The 21791-nt window shown below is 48.4% G+C and overlaps 9 protein-coding genes across 9 annotated transcripts; 4 read left to right on the top strand and 5 right to left on the bottom strand.

Moving 5' to 3' along the window:
* Positions 1-117: 117 nt before the first annotated feature.
* On the bottom strand, positions 118-2565 carry N7496_007313 (uncharacterized protein; the record flags this gene model as incomplete). The annotated part of the gene is made up of 2 exons (XM_056700242.1): positions 118-1948; positions 2012-2565. 2 exons carry the CDS (start codon positions 2563-2565, stop codon positions 118-120), a joined length of 2385 nt encoding a protein of 794 aa, XP_056555655.1.
* A 420-nt stretch (positions 2566-2985) lies between these two features.
* Positions 2986-3755, top strand: N7496_007312 (RraA family protein; the record flags this gene model as incomplete). The annotated part of the gene is made up of 2 exons (XM_056700241.1): positions 2986-3039; positions 3129-3755. 2 exons carry the CDS (start codon positions 2986-2988, stop codon positions 3753-3755), a joined length of 681 nt encoding a protein of 226 aa, XP_056555654.1.
* Positions 3756-3978: 223 nt separating this feature from the next.
* On the bottom strand, positions 3979-6732 carry N7496_007311 (uncharacterized protein; the record flags this gene model as incomplete). The annotated part of the gene is made up of 6 exons (XM_056700240.1): positions 3979-4172; positions 4251-5212; positions 5275-5861; positions 5925-6420; positions 6502-6599; positions 6652-6732. The coding sequence occupies 6 exons, from the start codon at positions 6730-6732 to the stop codon at positions 3979-3981; spliced, it is 2418 nt and encodes an 805-aa protein (XP_056555653.1).
* A 730-nt stretch (positions 6733-7462) lies between these two features.
* Positions 7463-8370, bottom strand: N7496_007310 (uncharacterized protein; the record flags this gene model as incomplete). The annotated part of the gene is made up of 2 exons (XM_056700239.1): positions 7463-8230; positions 8290-8370. The coding sequence occupies 2 exons, from the start codon at positions 8368-8370 to the stop codon at positions 7463-7465; spliced, it is 849 nt and encodes a 282-aa protein (XP_056555652.1).
* A 670-nt stretch (positions 8371-9040) lies between these two features.
* Positions 9041-10081, top strand: N7496_007309 (uncharacterized protein; the record flags this gene model as incomplete). Its single annotated transcript, XM_056700238.1, has 3 exons — positions 9041-9098; positions 9160-9856; positions 9913-10081. The coding sequence occupies 3 exons, from the start codon at positions 9041-9043 to the stop codon at positions 10079-10081; spliced, it is 924 nt and encodes a 307-aa protein (XP_056555651.1).
* Positions 10082-10490: 409 nt separating this feature from the next.
* On the bottom strand, positions 10491-12012 carry N7496_007308 (uncharacterized protein; the record flags this gene model as incomplete). The annotated part of the gene is made up of 5 exons (XM_056700237.1): positions 10491-11004; positions 11076-11464; positions 11538-11651; positions 11716-11735; positions 11802-12012. 5 exons carry the CDS (start codon positions 12010-12012, stop codon positions 10491-10493), a joined length of 1248 nt encoding a protein of 415 aa, XP_056555650.1.
* A 1133-nt stretch (positions 12013-13145) lies between these two features.
* Positions 13146-13623, top strand: N7496_007307 (uncharacterized protein; the record flags this gene model as incomplete). The annotated part of the gene is made up of 2 exons (XM_056700236.1): positions 13146-13155; positions 13217-13623. 2 exons carry the CDS (start codon positions 13146-13148, stop codon positions 13621-13623), a joined length of 417 nt encoding a protein of 138 aa, XP_056555649.1.
* Positions 13624-14677: 1054 nt separating this feature from the next.
* Positions 14678-15421, top strand: N7496_007306 (uncharacterized protein; the record flags this gene model as incomplete). The annotated part of the gene is made up of 1 exon (XM_056700235.1): positions 14678-15421. One exon carries the CDS (start codon positions 14678-14680, stop codon positions 15419-15421), a length of 744 nt encoding a protein of 247 aa, XP_056555648.1.
* Positions 15422-20999: 5578 nt separating this feature from the next.
* On the bottom strand, positions 21000-21383 carry N7496_007305 (uncharacterized protein; the record flags this gene model as incomplete). The annotated part of the gene is made up of 1 exon (XM_056700234.1): positions 21000-21383. One exon carries the CDS (start codon positions 21381-21383, stop codon positions 21000-21002), a length of 384 nt encoding a protein of 127 aa, XP_056555647.1.
* Between the last annotated feature and the right edge of the window lie 408 nt (positions 21384-21791).

Here is a 21791-nt window from a genome sequence, read left to right as displayed (position 1 = left end):
CCTTTGATTCTCTCCATTCGCCAGAAATCTGATATCCTACACCTTACTCCTGGAAGTCCATCGAAAATGTATACAAATTGAGTCCAGCTACAGTACATGGACAGACATGATATCCACCTATGGGCTTGCGGACCGCGCCTTGATATAATTCAAAGCACTGCCAGCCCGGAGCCATGCAAGTTGACCCTGGTGGAAACTATGATTGAGCTGAGCTGCCCAGGTCGAACCATTCCTGGTTCTCACGCTCATTGTAACGGGCTTGCCGGGCTGAAGTTCACCCTCCTCAACGCCGAGCAAGGAAATGCGATCACCCTCTAAAATACGATCATAATCAGCTGGGTCGTTGAATGTCAACGGGAGCATGCCCTGCTTCTTTAGGTTGGTCTCGTGAATTCTGGCAAAGGAGCGGGCAACGATTGCCGTTCCACCTAGGAAACGTGGCTCAAGCGCTGCGTGTTCACGAGAACTGCCTTCACCGTAGTTGTTGTCTCCAATAATGCACCAGCGAATACCCTGTGCTTGAAGTTCCCGCGCGATGTCTGGAACCACGCCCAGATTTCCGGTCACGGGGCTCTTGGTGTGGCCAAGCATCTGGGGGTCGTTCGGAAGGAAAGCGTTGGTGGCCGTGGTAAGCATATTGTTACTGATATTCTCGAGGTGGCCACGATATTTATACCATGGCCCTGCTGGGGAGATATGATCCGTTGTGCACTTCCCAGAAACCTTGAAAAGTATTTCCATGTCTTTGGCACAGCCTGGCTGCCATTTTAGGAACGGTTTCAAAAGCTGCAGACGGTCGGACTTGGGGTCAATGTTAACCGAGAGGGAGGAACCATCTGATGGTGGCTCTTGGAACGTCTCAAGACCGGGTTCGAAATTGAAAGGAAGCTCTTGGCCCACTGGTGGCTCTAGTTTGAACTGCGATTCAGGTCCAGAGACCTTATCGGTAATGGGGTTGAAATCAAGACGACCAGAGTAGGCGAAAGCTGTGACAATTTCAGGAGAAGTCACAAACGAATGAGTCGCGGGGTTGCTATCATGGCGACCGATGAAGTTGCGATTAAAACTGGAGATCACAGAGTTCTTCTCTTTGCCCTTCACATCAACATCTTTGCGGTCCCATGAGCCAACGCAGGGTCCACACGAGCTGCTAAGAATGACAGCACCGGCATCCCTCAATTCGTCCAGAATGCCGTCTGCTTCGGTAGTTGCTCGGATTTGCTCACTACCTGGTGTCAAAAGGAATGGAACCTTGAACTTGGGGACTCCGGCTGCCTTGGCCTGACGTACAAGCTGTCGGCACTTGTCGAGGTCCTCGTATGAACTGTTTGTGCAGCTCCCGACCATGGCATGACTCAAGTCAAGGGGCCAATCCCTTTCAGCGACAGCAGATTTAAACTCAGAGACAGGATGAGCCAGATCAGGTGTGAAAGGTCCGTTGATGTGTGGCTCCAATGAAGAGAGATCAATATCGATAATGCGATCATAGTACTGATGAGACCCTTCATCTGCCGTGAGCAGAACATCGCGAACCTGATTCGCCGCCCTTGCAACATGTTCGCGCTTCGTAGCAACCAGGTAGCGATCCATCGCGGGCGAGTGAGGGAAGATGCAAGACGTTGATCCAACCTCTGCTGACATGTTGCAGATGGTCGCCATGGCAGTAGCTCCCAGGGTTTGAGTGCCTGGACCGAAGAACTCAATGACTGAGCCCTTTCCTCCCGAGACTGTCAAAATACCAGCAAGCTTGCAGATAATATCCTTCGTCGATGCCCAGCCTTGCAGTTGACCAGTCAAATTCACACCGATGACCTTTGGTGCGACAAGTTCCCATGGCATCCCAGACATGGCATCAACAGCGTCAGCGCCTCCGACTCCAATACCGAGCATACCCAGTCCGCCAGCATTTGGGGTGTGTGAGTCAGTTCCAATAATCAAACCGCCGGGCCTAGGAAGAATGAAGAGGTAAGTATCAAATTTATGCTAGCTACACACCGATCGTGCAACTTACATTCCGTAATTCTCAAAAATCACTGTATGGATGATGCCAGAACCAGGTTTCCAGAAACCAATTCCATACTTTTTCGAGGCGCTGCTCAAGAAGTCATATACCTCCGCATGTTCCAAGGTAGCCCGTTGCATATCCTCTTTTGCACCCTTCTCAGAAATGATAAGATGGTCGCTGTGTACCGTCGTCGGGGTCCTGACGCGCGGAAGCCCAGCGCTGATGAATTGTAGCAGAGCCATTGTCGCTGTGGCATCATGACAAGCAATGCGATCGGGGCGCAGCTCGAGAATAGTCTTTCCGCGATCGATCCTTTCCAAGTCCCATTCGCCATCGCCCCGAACAATCAAATGACTATAAAGTAACTTCTCTGTCAAAGTCAATGGGCGCTGTGATTGCCGCTTCAAGGTATCGAGAACCGTGATTTGCTTGTTATAATCGACACCGAGGATGTTCGAGGGGTATGCGACAGCAGTAGCAAGTGACCGTGTTTGAGCAATTGGAGATCTCTGATATGGCCGACGTGACTGCGCGATGCGCCGGAGAGCTTGCGACATCATTTTGGGCTTGTAGTCAACGCGATCGGGAAGTGCGTCAGTCAAACCATGCAAGACAACAATTGTAAATAGAGAAAGATATCAGCATCCGAGTCTGAACGAAGAAAATTGGTATTCTCCTATCGATATATTTCGAATCCACCTGCTTCTATTGTTCGCCGAGATCGCCACTTTGTAAGTCTTGTTTGCGATGCTGGATAGCTCCGTGTGGGTCTGGAGTGCTCCGCGCGAATGAGGCTTGTTGGATGGCGCCTCATCCCAGCGAAACAAAATCGGGCCAATTAGAGAGTCTCAATGGAGGCAGATTTTCAGTTATTTCAAATATTAGCTGTTTAGCCGAGGCTTTGCGATTATATGTTTAGTGAATGCTTCAGCACCCTACATTCCTCCGCCCACTAATACTTTTCCTCTGTACCACCGAAAATGGCAGCTACAGCAAAGGCAGTCCAAGCACTCGGCAGGTTCGCGTCTTGCGATGTAAGTTATGATGTTCTCTTAATTTTCTTGACAGCCCTATGCACATAATGCACTGATTGGCACAACATGACTAACATGAGATTGTGAAGATCGGAGATGCCCTGGTGAAACTTGGAATCAAACATGGCGGATACTTGTCCGGCCTATCGATGTACAGCCCTGACAGAATGAGCGGACCATCCAAGATCTTCGGCCCTGCATATACAGTCCGGATGGTACCAACAGCCGACAAAGCCTCCCCGATCCCAGAGCGCCATTTCGCCGATGCGATCCCCAAAGACAGCATCGTTTTCGTATCCCAGCCCAAGGGGCTGATCAGTGCTTGCTGGGGAGGGTTGATGAGCACGCGTGCGCAGAAGCTGGGCGCCGCTGGAGTGGTTATTGATGGCCGGTTCAGAGATATAGAAGAGCATCGTGCATTGAATGTGGGACTTTTCGCCCGGGGGATCAGCATTTTAGGGTCGAATACTTTCACTCGCTCCTCTGAGTTGAACGTCCCGGTGGAGTATGAGAATGTTGAGGTTGATGAGAAAGTGACCATCAACCCCGGCGACTATATTCTCGGTGATTGTGATGGTGTTGTCGCTATCCCGCCTGGTGTCGTTGAAGAATGCTTACGTCTTTGCCAAGAGCGGTACGAGATCGACGAGAAGACGAGGGAATGCTTGGAAAACGGAGATGAGATGGGACCAACTATCAAGAAGCTTAGAAAGTAGAAGCATGACTGATGTGACACTTTGTACAATTAAAATTGGATTATTGAGAAATCATTAGTCGGCGATAAGGTTGGATGCTCAGTACCTGGATGTTCGTCGCTTTTAGATGGTACCTCCCAAAGTTTGGTTGCAAATATAAAAATGTATAAATGGCCCCAAAATGATAAACAAGACCCTTTCAGCAAGACTATACTCATCCAGTGAGTCGTTGTGTGTAGAGCTTCTACAAAGGACCAGTGCCTTGATTGTCAAAGGTGCCCGTAGAGCTGGAGAAAGGATCCCAACCCCAGTCTTCATGCAGGTACTCTGCCATAAAACTTTCCATGGCATCTTCGATCGTCGGCATATCGAAGTCGTGCAAGCCGTGCCCTGGTGCAGACATATCCATATTTTCGAATGATGGTTGAGGGTCGTTCACTATGCAGATTATTAGCAAGTTCCAAGCTGATTTTCGGACATGGTTTGTTGACCTCTCAGAGAGCCAGAATGACTTACATATCGCAAATATTTGGCTTTGGTTGTTTTGCACGGACTGGGCTTGTCTTTGTTGTTCTTGGGCACTTCCGTGCTCTGATGGATATTCTTCCATGCCTGATACGCTAGTATAGGACGGAGGAAGCTGCGAATCTTCCGTTCGGGAACTGATCGGCCATCGTTGCCTCTGTGTGGGTGGAGGAAGATCTTGAATTTGAAGCTGTATGTCACTGAAGTATTTGATGATCAAGTCGATCATCATTTCAAAACTCTCTTTGCCACTGCGCACAGAGGGCCACCACTGGCTCCCGATACTGAGATGATTGGAACAAGTCCGCAAATCGCGAAGCAACTTTGCAAAGGGTAGTGTGCGTTTAAGATCTCGTGAAGCCCAAGCACAGTATACAATAGTTGCGCCGGACGAGAAGATCCCGTGAATGTTGCGCCAATTGTAATACAGCATGTCTTGGTTGCTGACTGCATCGTATATCTGCAAGCGCTTGCTACAGCTCTGATAGCAGAGTTTCAATGCTTCCTGACTTGGCGATGGGAACATTTGAGACGGTTGAAATAGAAGAGAAATGGCGGAATGGTAGAGTTGTTCATGCCTCATCTTCTGGATTTGGAGGTCAAGACTTTCTTCGTCAGTCGCGTCATCATCTGGGACAATCCTCTGCACACTTAGAAGCCAGTGATCCAGCTCAGACTTGATCCTTGTTTGAATCTCTGGGAGGTTAGTAGGCCAGACAAAGCTTTGGTTCCGGGTCGGGAGATGGTATAGCAAGAGCTTTATCTCTGATATATGCCGGTCTAGTCGGAACCTTGCAACTGAAAGGGCCAGAATCTGAGGCATTGGTAGTTTGATGACCAAATCACTGCCTGCCAATGACATGACCTCTGCAATATCAGATTCCTCTGGTGGTCTTATGTCAAAGGTCTCATCGCGAATTCCAAGCGGGCGACCTTGAATGGTGGCGACTGATCTAATTGTCTTCAATTAGCAACACTGAGATCTTAGACTTCGTCTTATGGAAGGCAATCTTACCGGTCGAGAGAGTAGACAGTAGAGAAGATAAATCTCAGTATAGCTCTCGCACCACTTGGCATGTCGGATTCGCTTGGCTCTCGGTGAAGGCCTAAGTCGATACAGTGCGACATAGCAATATGAGTCAATGTCCACAAGTTCACAGCAGCGGGCTCAATAAGACTTTGGACGGCCAGTAATAATATGGCTTGTAGCGATGTAACTGAAATATTGGAAAATGTTTCCGAGGCTGTGGAGATTGCCATGCGATGGAATCGGGCGGGGGAGAAATCGTAGTTTTTCTTCCTGGTCAAGATAGTCGCTGACAAGGAGAAGATCATGAAAACATGGAAGACGGCGGTGGCGATGGAGATTGGAGTGATGTTACAACCTGCCGCTATGTCTATCCGACCATTATAGCGGAATGCTTCAACGGCATCAATCCAGCCGTTTCGATCAATTAAGTCATTGTATCCTGCCTGTGCACACAGATATAAAGCATGATATGCGTTGATCAACGATGCAGGATGGAGGAAAGGCTGGTCAACGTGAACGTTCTGGAAGTAAACTTCTAGCAAAAGGCACGCTTCTTCGGGTGATGGAAGTTCCTTTGAAAGTTAGTATGCTTTTGCGAGAGAAACCGCACGATTATTTCGAGTCAGGATCGTTACCTGTCTTAATTGATCATAGAGCGGCCTGTAAATCTCGGTAGACATTCTTTGAGGGGTGAGTCGACGTGCTTGGCTCGCACCTTGCTCCGGACGTATTTCGTTATCTAAACCCATAAGTTTGGCGAATAGTAATCCAGAGGAGGAGCCAAGATAATGCTTCTGGCGCGAGTCAGATTGCAATGAAAGCATCCCGAGATCAATCGCCACGGACCGTGCCTTGGCAGACAGCGGAGAGTCAGCATCTGACTCCATCACCGAGAGTGGGCGTTTATTCGTCGCTGCATCCCCCAGGATTTCGTCCTGACTAGGAAGCTCCGAGACACCCCCTCGATATATCGGAGCTACATCTCGGGTGTCTAAGCGATCTTGTGGTAGGTTCAAGGTCTCCATGAAGCTTGCATTGACTTTTGGGCCCTGCGACAGGTCAAAGTCGGGGCACAGAGTGGCCAGGTTCTGTTCGAGCCATTTTATGCGAGCGCAACACCGTACTGCAAAGCTATAACATTACCATCAGAACTTGTATTCAAAATCGATCATATTTTAGACAGAAATCAAGAACTGGGCGAAATCGACTTACTCTCGCGGGATAGACAGGTCATTATTGCCCGTATGAACGTCGATGCATGGAACCTTTGCCCGAGCACAATTACTACAGGCAGGTATTCCGCCATCGCACTAAATAAATTGTCAGAAGCTTGTTGGCAGTGCGATAGCTATCGAGACTCACCTTGACGCGTTTCTGGCGGCATCGGCGGCATGCCGAGCGGACCTTCCTGGGGGGCGGGGCACTGCCATCCTCGGGTGCCATGATGATGCTAGAGGTAGTGACAAAAGGTTTTGACCACCGTTATACGATGAAGGGTCCTAGAAGCTGCATGATCATGCCGGTGATGCTCGGGATGGGGAGATGAGGACGGGAAGTTTTGCCTGTGGGGAAGGGCTTGGCTTACAGGCCGATTCTGGGGTACAGCCGATCGCATAACTATGGGCGTAACCGTTGGGCCGGCAAACAAAACCTAATCAATGCTGATACGTAGAAATTGACTTTCTAATCGATTGCTCCGATTCCGGTCGCCTTGAACACCCAGCGCTAAAGGGTTGGGTTTGCAAAGCACTACGAATCAAGGGATACGTCTACATTTGCTTCGAGGCAAACACGCCGCATCTATGCAGTTCAACTTTTCGAGATGTTTGTTTCCGTCAAACAAACCAGCCAAATGCTCTAGACTAATTGGGATATGATTTTCAAGGCGTGCTCCTGGAGATCCCCTGTCTTCCTTAGGCCACACTCAATTTTAACTGCTCAGCCAAACATTAATCAACCTTCTCTCTAGGGGATATCCTATTCTAGTCCGTACGCATTTTCCACAACTATTTTTTTCGTCTATCCAACTGATGAACCTACAAGATCTCTTAATCGATCTACAGATTCGTTTTTTTCATCCCTAGAGACTTGTTGATCGACAGGTTGTTAGTGCACTGAACAATAGCTTCATAAATCGAAAAGCTGAGAGCGCCCGAGACCTATGGTCAAAGTGTTAGTCTTGCCACTGAACAATAGAAGAAGGTGATGAATCACGAACACTCAACCGCACCAATCGCGGCGTAGTTCCTCGCCATAACGCACAAACGCCCTCCTGTGTGATCACCGAGCGAAAGCAATCCAGCGAGCCGCGATAGAGCTGATTTGCATCGATAGCCTGCAGTCGAGTCTTGACCGAATCGAACGGCATCGTCGCATATACCGTGACAATACCCGCCATAGCACCCGCCACTACAGTGCTGACGGATTTTGGCATGGATGTCGCCTCCATCTTTCCTAGAAAGATATTGTAGCTTGTAAAGCGCACCATGGCATTTGCAGATTGCTTCAGTGTCACTGGAATCACGCCACGGTATAGCCCACTCAGGCCTTCCTTGTTGAAAATAGAGACGATGGCATGTCCAGTCGATCTATATAGCTTCGGCCCAGCTCGGTCGTCAATCATCTTCGTCTTAATGGTTTCTCCAGGAGTGACTACGACAACTGCCTCTGCCACTCCCGCCATTAAGGCTGCGCACATGTTGCCTAGCGGGGTAACCTTCCCCTTTGTATCAGTCGGCATAAGTTGTCGGACCATATCAAATGTGAAGAACCGAATTCCGGACTTTGAGGCATTGGAGGCGCAGAAGATACCCGCGCCGGTGTATAGAGTCCGGATGCCATGATGTCGAATGATTGAGGACAGGATTTGTGGGAGTGATTGTCTCGTCGCGCCACCAGACTTGTAAAGTTGCTGGCGAGTCTTCAAGTATTCGGTTGGATACTGGAGATGGCCAACAATATTAGCGCTTTTCTCTCTTACTTCGTGTTGTATTTTCATACAGTGATCAAACTCTCAAAGCCGCCAGCAACACCTCCGGCCAATATGGATTGCCATGGTGATATTTGTTTTTGGGTAGACATAGTTGGTGGGAGTATGTGGGTGAGCCTCAAGGCGCGGCTGGATAAAAATCATATTTGTCTATCATGGCTGGCAGCTGGAGAATATATGAAACCACTAATGGCATCATCACGAGCGCATACCAGTAGCACGTTAGACGGAGAAACCAAACCAGTAGATGCGGAGGGGAACATTCCGACATCGCGAGATCGCAATCCCAATATCGAAAACAGGAGGTGCAAAATAGGTTCGGATTGAGGCCGACAAAAAAGGGTGTGACGTTCAATAGAGCTCTCTTCAAATTCCGAATTTCTCATGGTCTCGGAGTGCTCCAGATCCACCCGGACAGCTCCAGAGCCACCGCAATGCCGTGTCCCCACTTCGGGACCATCCCCAGACTATGGAGTCTCGCAGTCCTTCCGCGAGAGAGGCTGGAGAGCTCCCCTCCTTTTTTTCGGTGGGATTTCTCGGTCGGTATCTACCTTGTCTACCATGCAGTAACTGGCTGGGGTTTGCCCCATGTTTGAAACACTCGGGGTTGGTTTTTGCCGGTTAGCTTCTCTATATTTACATCTCCTGTCGCTGAATAAATCCAAGACCTAACGCCGAAGTTGACCCAAATATACACTTTTGGAATCTGTCTTGCCATTTTAACCTGCTCTTTACTACCCGAAGAATAATATCCGAGGAAGAATGTCATCCCAACTCTTTCCAGATGGCGGATGGGACGTCCACCACCATATTTTCGAACGTGAGATCCCATAACATCGTGCCCTCAATTTGAAAATCTGCTTGATACAAACGTACTATAGCTGAGCGCTTCCCCTACGACCCAAATCGGCATCTCACCCCACCTCCCGCCTCAATCAAGCAATATAATGAATTCAAAGAAAAGGCCGGCATCACCCACTCAGTCCTAACCCACGGTCTCTCCTACGGCGCAGACAGCAGCTGTCTCACCACATTCACCGCAGACCTCGGCCGGGATGTAACAAAGGGAATCGCAGTGATCGATCCAGAGATTATCACACCCGCTGAACTTGCAGAAATGCATGCTAACGGCATTCGTGGGATCAGAGTCAATTTGTACCGATACAGCGCAATGCACGACGTCGATCTTCAAAAGATTGTATTGACGGCTCATGCTCGCGCGCTTGATGGGAATTGTACTGGGTGGAGTATGGCGTTTACGCATACGCACCCGGAATTCTGGAGTGCGTTGAAGCCGGTTATCACACAGGAGATCGTGCCGCGAGGAATTCGGCTTGTAACGGATCATTTTGCCTTATTGAAGGGGGCGAGTATGTTGCCCGCTGAGTGCAAAGGTGATCTTACGCGCCAGCAGGGGTTTGAAGATATCTTGGATCTAGTTCGGGCGGGTCATATCTTTGTGAAGATCAGTGCACCCTACCGGGTTAGTACCCAGGCTCCGGATTTTGACGATTTGAAACCGCTTGTTAGGGCGTTGTTTGATGCGAATCCACAACAGCTTTTGTGGGGAAGTGATTGGTATGGACTACTTGATCTGTTGTGAAGCTGCAAGCGTGCTGATATTTGTCTGATAGGCCTCATACGCCCTTGATGAAGGTGCGAACGAGAGAGGAGGCATTAGCAGAGACTCCATATCTAGAGGTTGACGATGTGGCTTGGCTGAAGACCATGCGCTCGTGGTTGTCGGATTATGAGTGGAAGACACTGATGGTGGAGAACCCCCAGAGGTTGTATGATTGGTAGATAGACCTAAATCATTCGATTCTTACTTGACTCATTAGTAGGCATTGTGTAGAGTTATGCTCCTTAGTTAACTAACTAGTTAAGTTACTTGTTTTGTCTTACGTACACACTTTGCGTTTCGTTCAGGGAACAAAGCGAAAATGGCCATTCAAGAATGCTCAAACTTGACTATTCTTTAGTCCACCTGATGACAAAAATCTCAAAACTCGAGAGCTCGTTTAGAGGGTTCACTATATTTGGGCTCAGTCGAACCTTTTGTACAATGGATATTCTGTACTTTAAATATTCACGCGTGTGACACCCGAATTCTTCTGGCCTCGAGTGACATGACTTTGGACTCTCGAGATAGCAACTTGACAACGATTGAAGAAAAATCCGTTTCTGAAACCCTGCAATTGCATGTAATCGATCATGGCCAATTCCCCTTACTATCTCGTTCACTGTCAGAGTGCGAGCGAGACTCAGTAGCAATACTAATGTTCGTCGTGCAAGTCACATGCAAAGGTAGCTGCTCCTCATGTGATTGGGGCCCAACATGAAGAGTTGTCTGGGATTCAGATTTTCCTGTATTCTCCAATGGAATGCCGCCCTCTTGAATCCTAGAGTATGTGCTGTCCGTAGTTGTCCAAGGCTTATGGACGGAGGGCTTGCGGACAGGATTTGATCCGAAGGTGGGAGGGTGATCGGGGGTTCCATTCGAAGGCCAAGTTGATTTTGCGCTGAAGCCGAGAGAACTCTTCACCTTCCGTGGTAGACCAGATTCCACGATGATCTTGGACAGACAAGGCACGCTGAAAATAAAAAAGCCACAAGTCATTTCACCGCATGCCCAGAAGAGAAGAGGACTGAGCAGGTACATGCTGTCAGTGTCTCGGGCAAAGTCGACTGTACGAGCAAGCCGCAGGCATGCTGCAACAGATGCACTATGTGGTGATTAGCCTGTACCCGGAATATCGAAGACTTGAGCTATTCAAGGTCCGATAGAGAGACTTACAGTATACCAACTCCAAAGATGATCGAGATGCCAATCTTTTTCTGCCAGTTCATATGTAACCTCCAAATAATTCTTTGAGGGAGCAGAAACATGGCAATGTCAGAGACCACCTGCACCGTTGCCGAGGTAAGCATAACGTCGGGGAGTGAATAGCATTTGCTGGGAAGATAGAATTTCCAGATAGCCTCGTGCGGACGACATTGCGCATTGAGAAGGATAATGCAGAGAACTCCCCAGAGGCATTGCAGGGTTATGATGCTCGTGCAGCCCCACCAGAATAAATTTCTGGCTCTGTCGATAGGAAAGAAAATTCGACACCAGTCCAGCAGAATGGCAGTCTTGATCAGGGGGAGTGTCGCCGAGTAACAGCAGCCGTAGATGAGAATAAGCTAACGAAAAAAACGGGTCAGTATCTGCATTGAATTGGATTGGGTTTGATCAAGCTTTAACAATGTCACGTACATAGAGAGGCCGGGTCAGATCCTTATTGTGGAGATTCCACGTGTGGACCCCATAGCCTGGGGTGTATATTAAGGCATATCCAGCGTAAGCCGTGCCCCAGTATGCTCCCTTTAGCTTGCTGATTAGAAATTATCGAGATGTAGACTCGGGAACCAAGACAATGAGAAGTGAGACATACATATGCGCAAATCATCAAGCCTAGTGAGCGTGAGTGTCAGCAACGTGTATTCGAGCCCAATGCCCGTGAGAGCCATCCTCACATACCTTCTTCTATACGGAGCTTTTTCTCAAGCCAGCATCGCGAAAAGAGCCGAAGCAAAAGACAGATGGTAGCAATTACCATGCAAAAGGTTGTCACAAACCATGCTAGACGATTGGAGTTGGGAGGGTTATCAAAATTTGGCGTCACACCAGGAGGAGGCGACAGAGCTGGCTGTGCCAGTAATTTGGCAAGGGCCTCTGGTGACAGCGACATGACAGTCAAAGCCGATCATCAGAAAAAGGTCACAAAGGCGAAAGTAGGAAAGATTTCAAAGGTTACTCGGTCGCGTAGGGAATATATTAGTCGGCGAAAAAGGCGATCGCCCACCATTGACAGCTCTGAAATGCCCCTAGGGATGACACAAACGGTTCGTCACGTCATGACTACCAACATTAGTACCTGGGAAGCCTTGACCGTGTCGCATCATCTTTGCTTTCTTTTTTTGCAGTCTGGATCATGCAGAACGGATAGATGAGTCTTAATCAGAGCTCGTGAGAAGTGGACCTATCTTAGCCACCCGCTGTCCACGGACGTCTTGAAAAGATCAGGATCATTTTCCGCCAGTAGACCCCTGGCTGCGACCCTGAGAGCGATAAATTTCATGGCTTTTTTTATAAGCCTACGATCGATATAATGAGTGGTTTCAAAACGGTGATACCATCAGAAATTTAGGAAACCGCTGGGCTCGAAAGACAAAGTCAATCATAGGCGGCCTTGTCTTAATCCAAGACAAGCTTAACTACAGGCATAACCCCCACTGTCTCCGCGGGCGAGACAACAGATCAGCATACAATATTGTTGTTTGCGGATGTGTGATGTGGGCCACACTTCCAGCAATTGGGGAACAGGGCCCACTCTTGTGACAGGTCGACCGCTATGTCAAAGTTCCTCCTCATTGTTTTGCTAGTGGCGTCTCTACTGGATTATTATTAGCGGCCCGGGGATCTGGAAAACAATATGTACTTTTGTTAAGCATGAAACCAAAACGCTCTAAATACCGGAGAACGCGGATGATAACCAGGGTAAATATAATACTAGCAAACAACCTTCTACATTCTGTCGAAAATAGACAGCCTCGGAAGAACTCCGCCCTCTTGTCTAAGCTCCAACCCACTTAGTTACACGCGAAGGATTAAGGACTGCGGGCCGGAGCTGCCACTAGGGCCGTTATGGAGCTCGCACGGGTTAGTTGACAATCTTTCCTAGACTAAATACGGCCGTAATCTTGTGTGACGACGCTCATCTGATGCAGGCCCGTGAACAGCGGGAGAGGTTTCCCCTAGTTATAAACCCCGCATTGCAGTTTTTCGGATCATCATCTTTTCCCCCGATCAGAAGCACAAACCATGGCTAACAGTGAGTTCATGTTTCATTAATCGTGGCGGTCTGAATTCTAAATACTGACGCACGGTGATAGACAGTGATGCGTCCCCGTCCCAGGATGAATTCCCCCTACGAGGGGATCTGCGCAGGATGATGGACCAAAATCCACTACCTATGCTTACCCCTGGTCTAGTAGACCCAGCTATTATGGCTGGCGATGCGGCAACCAAGGAGGCACAGTTGGTGTTGAACACTGTCAATACTGCTCTTGCTGTAGATGATGGTGAATCACTGGCTGGTTGTTTCTTCGCCAGCCAGGCCTACTGGAAAGATCAACTTGCGTTGACCTACCATTTGCGCACATTCGAGAGCCCGAGAATTATTGCAGCGAGTCTTTTGGAGACGAAGACTTTGAGGGCCGTAAATGGGGAGATTACGTTGGACGGAGCAGCGATGTTCTTACCCGCAACGCCAGTTCTGGTAAGCAAACGACTGGCGTAGAGGGCTTTCTAGAAGCAAATCCTGAGACGTAATAACTGACTTGCGTAGCAATTTATTGACTGCCCACTAACTTTCCGCACTGAGTCGCCTGCTGCTACCTGTAAGGGGAAAATGCTTCTCCTGCCCACTCGGGCTGACCCTGAGAATGAAGAATCTGCCATCCAGTGGAAGATATGGATTCTATGCACCAGGCTTATGAGCTTGGATGTACAACAAGAGGATGAGAATCTCCTTCAATTACCCGCGAGGCATTTTAATGATGGGAGTAGCTTTAAGACGGACGTCTTTATCGTCGGAGGTGGAAATGCGTAGGTTTCAAGCGGAGTCATCATAAGAGCTACATGGCTAACTTCGTATTTGAAATAGCGCCACCACTCTCTCTGCGCGTCTCAAGGCACTCGGAGTAGACAGCGTCATGGTCGAAAAGAACCCGCGTCCTGGCGATAACTGGGCTCTTCGATATGACTTCATGAAGTTCCATATTCCCACTTCATTCTGTGAGATGCCGTTCATGAGTATGTTGACAACACTTTGAAAATTATGCTGTGGGTAGATGCTGATAATAATCCGGGGTATCAGCATATGACAAGGAGCTACAGACTCCCCACCTCCTTACGAAGGATGAGCTGGCAGCACAGGTTCGACGTTACGTGGAGACTTTCAACCTCAATATGATCAACTCGGCGGAAATCCAGTCAACTCAATATGACCCATCAAATGGAAAGTGGGAAATCCAATTCCGAACTCCCACTGGTCTATATACGGCTGTCTCAAAACAGCTCGTATTGGCAACTGGCATTGGTTCGCAAAAGCCAAATGTTCCGACCATAGGAGACCGACACCTATATCAGGGTATTAGCTTGCATTCCGCACAATATAAAAATGCTCGAGAGCTGAAAGAGAAAGGGGCGCAAGTAAGTGTTACTCGTGATTGACCTCGCAGATGTAAAAGACGTGATACTAAATACATCAAAAGTCTGTTTTGATTATTGGCTCTGCGAATACAGCATTTGACGTACTCGAGGACTGCCACGCCGCAGGACTCCAGTCCACCATGGTAGTCCGTTCGCCGACATACATTGCACCCGTGGACTATTGCTGCCACCCAATGAGCCTTGGTGCATACGACAGTGGTGTTGAGGCAGCCGACCATATGTTCATGACCCTACCCGCTCATATAGATGCCCAGCTAGCGCGTGGTCTGTTTGCGATGTTTGCGTCAAAGGAACCAGAGCGCTATGCGGCTCTAAAGGCCGCTGGCTTCCCCGTTCTCGATAGCAGTGACCCAACGCAGTCTCTAATGCATAATTTACTTGAGCGAGCCGGTGGCCACTATATCGACGTGGGTGGCACTAAGCTAATCGAAGAAGGCAAGGTCGGCATCAAGGCAGGAACTGAGCCCATCGGGTATACCGCCACTGGACTGCGCTTTTCTGATGGCACAGCCGTTGATGCAGATGCAATCATCTGGTGCACTGGTTTCGCTGACTCCAATGTGTGTGAAACTGCCTTGAGAATCTTAGGCGGTGACTCGATGAAGAATAATAGTGCCAACGGGGAAATACGAGGTGTGCTTGATCCCCGGGGCATTGCAGACCGGTTGGAGGGGACATGGGGGGTTGATGCAGAGGGGGAGGTTCGTGGTATGTGGAAGCGCCATCGGGAAATTGACAATTTCTGGGTTATGGGTGGCTATACCCAGCAGCACCGATGGCACTCTCGTACACTGGCTCTTCAAATCAAGGCCGCTCTAGCTGGTATTCTACCTCCAGCCTACCGGAGTACGCCGAAGCTATAGGCGGCCTCGAAAATACCTGTTAGCGGGTGTCTGCAAAGTCGGAAATTCACAGTTATTCTGAACTAGCCCTGTCATCAGTCGGGAAGTTTGAACAAAAAAAAATGAAAATTGTGACCAATCGAGGTTCGGATCCCAGATAAATCGTTAGCGTCCCTGGAATCGATAGATCGTCAGCAATGTCAAAGCTCCAACCCGGGTGCTAAATCCTGGGGAAAATACTGAGGGGACCTCCGAGGCGCGCGCCCCATTGCTGTTACCTGTCAAATAGTGAAAAGACACTGCGCCAGCGGGTGATTAACCACAATCCTTTAACGTTAAGGCGGCTGGCTGTTGTGACCAATCTATGTTCTCGCGATTCCTCGGGGCTATATCCCAAGCTCAGCAGCATCAGTTGTACACGTCAGAGAGCACCAGTCTGATCCATGTGATGAATTGTCATCTACCCGGGTGCCCTTTCTGTCGATGGATGGTTCATGGCCAGCTCATATAGCTATTAACACTATTAGGATCCACTCAAGCTATAGCTATAGATCGTCGATAAGGACCGAGGGTTAGGCGGCATTTTCGCTAAACGCGCATTCGGGCAAGAATAATGTTCAGTAGTTGGGATTGTGTAGCTAGGCGAGTCAAGTCATCCATTGCGACCGTGGGAACGTGCACGTCCAGACCTCGTCAGGCCTTCATATGTATTCAAAGGGGCCAACATTCAGATATCCGAACGGGACGCGGGCCAACTTTGATCTTCCTCGGACATAAGTCACAGCCTACCGAGGCCGATCGACTGAAACCTTGGAGTAACATATAATTTAGTTCTTTGCGTGGAGGGGGCTGAGCTGTAACTATGATCGGTTGCGCGTGGAACGTGTCCCAATAAAATGTGGTTTCAATTTGGCCTATCATGGGTGTAACGTGACCTACGCTCATCTTGGATGAGTAACCTATCGGCGCACTCGAGGTCATTTCTTTGCATTTGGGAGAAGCTTGAGCCTCATACATCAGTAGTACATATGCCGATATTACTTTGAGCCCCTTGAGGTCAGTTCCAGTAGCGTGATAGTAGTGTAGTTTTAATGGAAAAACTCATGGGTTTGCATATCTAAGCACCAGTCTGATTAATTGGGAAATTAGAGATACCAAAATAAACTGAGAAGACCCCAGTTCACGAACCAAGTCTCCCGTGCCGTCCCCCCTGGATATTTATTCCCCAGCATTGATACTGCACGCCGAACTAAAAGAAATCCTTCGCCAAAAGTCACAAAACAATTGATCATAAACAACAGGATCAAAGGACATTCACTAACATGTAAATTCCAATACAAAAAGTTCACTGGCTAGTAAATGCACATCTCATGTCCTTAATTCGCTCCAATGTCGCTGTGAACGTGTCGGAGGTGATTATTAAATTTGTCTTTGCGTCCGAAGGTTTCGAAACACATCGAACATTGCAAATGCCTTTGAAGATGCTGGTCCTGGATGTGTCGCCATAGACTTGCCTTTCGGGAAAACCCCCCTTCGTAGGGGCAGCCAGTCCAACCGCAAATTATGTCAGGGAGATCATCATACCTAGTATAGACTGTCAGAATGGCAGAACAGATGGCTAGTAAGTGCGTTCTCAAAGTGGACATACTCAATATCGACGGGTAGAGGCTGTGCCGACTGGCTACCAACCAAAGACCGAGGAACATATATACCCTGAGACATGAGAGGCGTCGGATGAGGCGTAAGGTTGTTCATTGTATGAGGCGCCTCATCTGCGACCGTAGTACCACTCCTTCCAACACGAAAAGAAGACTCCGGAGAGTTGTTTGCGGAGTATAGCATACGGTTTGCATCAAAATGAGGCCAAGACGGCTCCGGCAAAGAAGATCCGTAAGTCGGAATCAATGGAGATACTGGTCCATAGACTGTGTCTATATCGGGGGTGTGAGGATCCTGATTCAAAAAGCTGGTTGATGTTCCATGGTCGGAGCGCGCTACATCCAGCTGTCCAGGATAGGCATTCGGCTGGTTATGGGGCCCCATTCCCTGTCGTTGAGCATGGGGGACTCGGTCGGGGATAAAGATGGGTTGAGAGCGTGAAGCCATCATTCAAGATTTCCTGAGCAGCTAAAAAGCCGAGGGAGGGGTTTGTGAATGGAAAAATAAAACAAACCACGGGCTTACAGCGGCGCAGGACATGGAATCTTGGGGAAATAGTCCAGTTCGCGAAGACCATTTGGGAGTTCAAATAGGTAGCCAGCGCATCTCGTGCGAGTTTGGTTCCAGAGCCCCCCAAGCCACCCTGAAACTCCTGGGCCAGGGACCCCATTTATCCAAGCCGCAGTGCCAATTCCAATATCAGTGAGGCGGTAAGCGCCCCTGTATTTAGGGGTGTTGTCGAATGACTTTAGGAACGTACCCCCGGAAACTGCCGAAGGGCGAATTGCAAGGCGTTTGCGATTTAAATGTGAGGCTATCCGGATTTCATTGGACGCATGCAAGGAATTCAAGTCAATTTTCAATGCTGCCTAATGTATGTTAAAAGTGATTGGGCTAGCACGATCGTGCTCCAGCCTTATGCCACCGCGCATAATCATTACAGTGCTCCCCATCTTCCTTAATAGAGCTAGATGCCTACAGAAGGCAATCCGACCCGTGGACGCACAAGGAGACTTGCCGCCTGCGCACACTCCAGTTTCTTGGATTGCAAAAGAACATTAATAATGTATGTACCTGTTCTAGAAGGAAGTAGAGTAGCTAGCCCTGAGGGAAAGCCGAGAACTATAGATAATTCAAACGCCTCGCCCATCATTTTGGGTGGTCTAAGTGGGGTCTCGGAGGGTTACACATGATCCTCGACTATGCGTGGATGCTGTCGTAGATAGCTTGCTATCTCATCTTGCCGACCGCTAATCCTTTTTATCTAGAATGCGGCTCCTGAGACCTCGGATAATAGTATCCGAATTAAAAGGGTTGAAAGTTGTGGATTTGAAATATTGCGGCCCTTCATGTGGGTGGCGAGTATTATCTATTCAGAACTCTGCCCAAAAGGAGTCTACCGACTGTACATTTTTCACATGAAGCTTACTAGAATCCTTCGAACAAGAAAAAATGCTATTTTATTCTACCACCCTCTACGCTGAGATGATTCTAAGCCTTTAGTACGCTTGGTTCTATTCAGGCCCTGCGTGAATGGCGCTGACATTTGAAATTCAATCACACCTTGCACGTAAGGCGTAAAAGTACGAAAGAGGTGGAGATGGGATGTGATCATCCTAAGCGGTACCTTTCCAGGACTTTAGCGGAATGTCATCATAGTGCAGTACTCCGAATCACAATCTGCCTTGCCCCATACCTCCTCATTCACGGGCGAATGACGAGGGGTAACATGGCTTAAGAAGAGGCTCCGCGGGGTAGAGACAGATGTAAGCGAGGATCAACGCCTTAAAACATCTGCCACGTGGTAGAGCTCCACTGATGATGCTTGTGTGCATCAAGTACTCTGTACGTTTTGTGCATTGCCTTAGGGTCAAAATTTGAGCCGAGACAGCCGCTCAAGGGATCGGGAACTTATTGCCTCATCTTTCCAATTCGATCTCCAAAGGGTAAACGCAAGCTGTCTCTTTGGAAAAGCTCCCTTTAAAACTACTTAGGCGCCAGTAGCGCCCGAACTTTCAATCTGCCAAGGGAGCGAGTTGGAGCACAGTTAGGCAGAAAAATAATTTCCAACGTTATGGTCCCCTACATGGATAAGAAGAATTCTTATTTAATTAACCCGATTAATCTTAAAATTAGAGGCCCGATGTCTGAATTGCTGCCATAAATGGTAAACGAGGTAGTAGTCCCCACAGGCCCACAGTGGAACCAGTGTACCACGGGCGAGAGCTCCTTAGCCGAAACCATAACAATACTTAGTATACACTGCATGTGCTAATATGTTTAGAACTTAATAATTCATGGTACCGTTCTATCATTAGGAGTACAACACTCCGCATATATGAGCTTTATTGATTGGGGGAGGGGAAGTTCATGCAACCCGGGTTCTGTTTGAAAAAAGCTGGAATCCATGCCTCACTAAATGGATCCCTCAAGATCTTACAGTAAACCCGTGGGCATCCACCCGTCGAGCCTAAAATATGGACATATCAAAAGGAAACACAGAAAGCACGAGGATAACTTGAAAGATCTGCATTGTGTTTGTTGTCGGCAGTGCGGGAGCGGTTAGCATAGAAAGTCATTAGCTTAATTAAGCTCAGTGGTTTGCCTCCCCCTGATACATAGCTGAGTCTCATTAAACAAGAGCAAAATTTAATCCCTCTTGCTACTCAGCAGGGATTGGCCATGGCCAAACACTGCCCCGTTTCTGATCTATCATCAAGCTCATTACTAAAGGGCATTACCCGCCACCTTCGGCATCCCGCCCCGGTTCCGGCAAGGCGTCGACTTTGGGACGACTATCCCCATCGATCAGCTCATCCCGTCGCAATAGGACATATAGGGGAAATATTTATGCTCGGCAAGGCTAGGTCTCGTGTCGGCCCATAGTGGCTCCAAAACTGGACCGTAGGAGTGAACTTCGCTCTGCGATTCAGAAAGGTCTCCATGACTGAATATCTATAAGCTGAAATGGCATGGCAAATAGTGTGTGTGATTGTTCATAGACTATGCGTATTTAAAATTGTCCATCAAGTAAGAGTCATGAAATTGAAGAGATGGTCAAAACATAGAGTAAGCAACAGCTAAATTTCGAAGAGCACGCCTTGGCCTAGAATGATAAATTAGATCCTCATTAAGACGGAGCTCACATTAACTCTTGCGAGTTTTCCAGCTTATAAAACACCATAAAGCAAGGGATATCCAAAAAAGAAAGGAGGAGAAGAAGAAAAGACTGAGGGAATTGCGCCTAAAGGAAATGACAAAAGAAATGATGAGGAAACATGATCCCTCTATTACAAACCTATCAACACCTGGTACCACTGCCAATCCTCAAATACTGGAACTTTACCATTTCCCAGATACTGAAAACTTTAATTTGTCGCTTGTGGACTTAGATACCTGCCATGCAATCCCAGTGCTAGCAATGCCGTCTTGGGGCTAACTAAACATGAAGACAGGAGCACTTGCTCCCTTCATGTTGAGTTGGGGTTTTGTGAGCACCTCGGAGATGCTCTTGAAGCTTGTCCTTACGCCCAAATGCCCTACCGCATTTTTCATGATGACATTCGTATGAATTTGGAGATACGTGTGTTGCTTTGATGTGTCGCATAAGGGACGATTCGCTTGAGAATTGACCAGTATACGCGCAACCTTGCCAATGACATCTTCGTTCTTGAAGGACACTATTGGCCAGGCGTTATTCCCTCATCAACAATAGACCTGAACGGATTGTCATGGTCGGTAATCTGGAACAACATACCCTGGGTTGGGTCCTTGACGGCCAGGTTGAGCAAACCTGCCGTCAGTAACATCACGAGTGTCAGTCGCTCTATTTACTGCGTGCTCTGAAAGAGGCTTGGAAAATGATTGGCCGGGCTGGTTTTAAAAGACAGTTAGTCCCTCAATCCATCTTGGTCTTGAAATCCCGGCAGCGTTTGGATTATCAGGGATGGGGTGGGTTCACGGCACCGTTTTCCATCCTGGTTGAAATTGGGGCCTGGGTCCGTCCGGGGGTATCCTGATTGCCTACATTGTGATCCAGCTGTGTCCAGTTCTCAGGGCATTGATGCCATAGGTCCGTGGCCTGGGGAGTCCAGTTTGGAGGAATGGCACTTTTTGAATCGTTTAGGGGCATGGTAGACCGCACGAGTCTGGATTGTGAGACGGCATTGGCTTGGGATGTAGCAAGATCTTCTATGACCGGCATGGAAATGGCCAAATTGTGGAAGTACTCGTTGGGGGTCATCCAGGTCCTTGGCAGGTTGGCCACATCTGGTCCTCGGGGATTGGAGTCGCTGATATTCCGGTTCATTGGTGGGGACGGCATGGTGGGCAGGCTTGTTGTGAGGTATTGACAGAGAAGAAAATGTTGTTTGATAAAATACAATAGGGATAGAGTGAGTTCCGTCAAGCAAGAATTCCAACAGGACAAAAAAGGGGGCGATTCAGTGCCTCATATTTATTTTCTATTTCCTGGTATGGTAGGTAGAATCATGGGAGGCGCAGTAGGCGGGCGCCTATACAAGTAGAGCAAATGTACTGAATCTCCTCAGATGATCTTGCTTTGCGGCCCATCCACCCAATCTAACCATTCAAAACGAGTCAGGAGCCTCATCAACGGGGATAAAAAGGGCTTCTCAGACCGTCCAATAATTTTCCGACTAAAATTTTTCTCTCATTGGTCAATCTAGTTATCCGTAATTCTCATGTTCCAACAAACAAAGTTGGCGCAGTC

Source organism: Penicillium cataractarum (genome assembly GCF_028827025.1).
Source record: "Penicillium cataractarum strain IBT 29864 chromosome Unknown utg000005l, whole genome shotgun sequence".
Classification (NCBI taxonomy): Eukaryota; Fungi; Ascomycota; class Eurotiomycetes; order Eurotiales; family Aspergillaceae; genus Penicillium; species Penicillium cataractarum.
The sequence above is the reverse complement of the archived record's forward strand: the minus strand, read 5'-3'. Positions and strand labels throughout refer to the sequence as shown.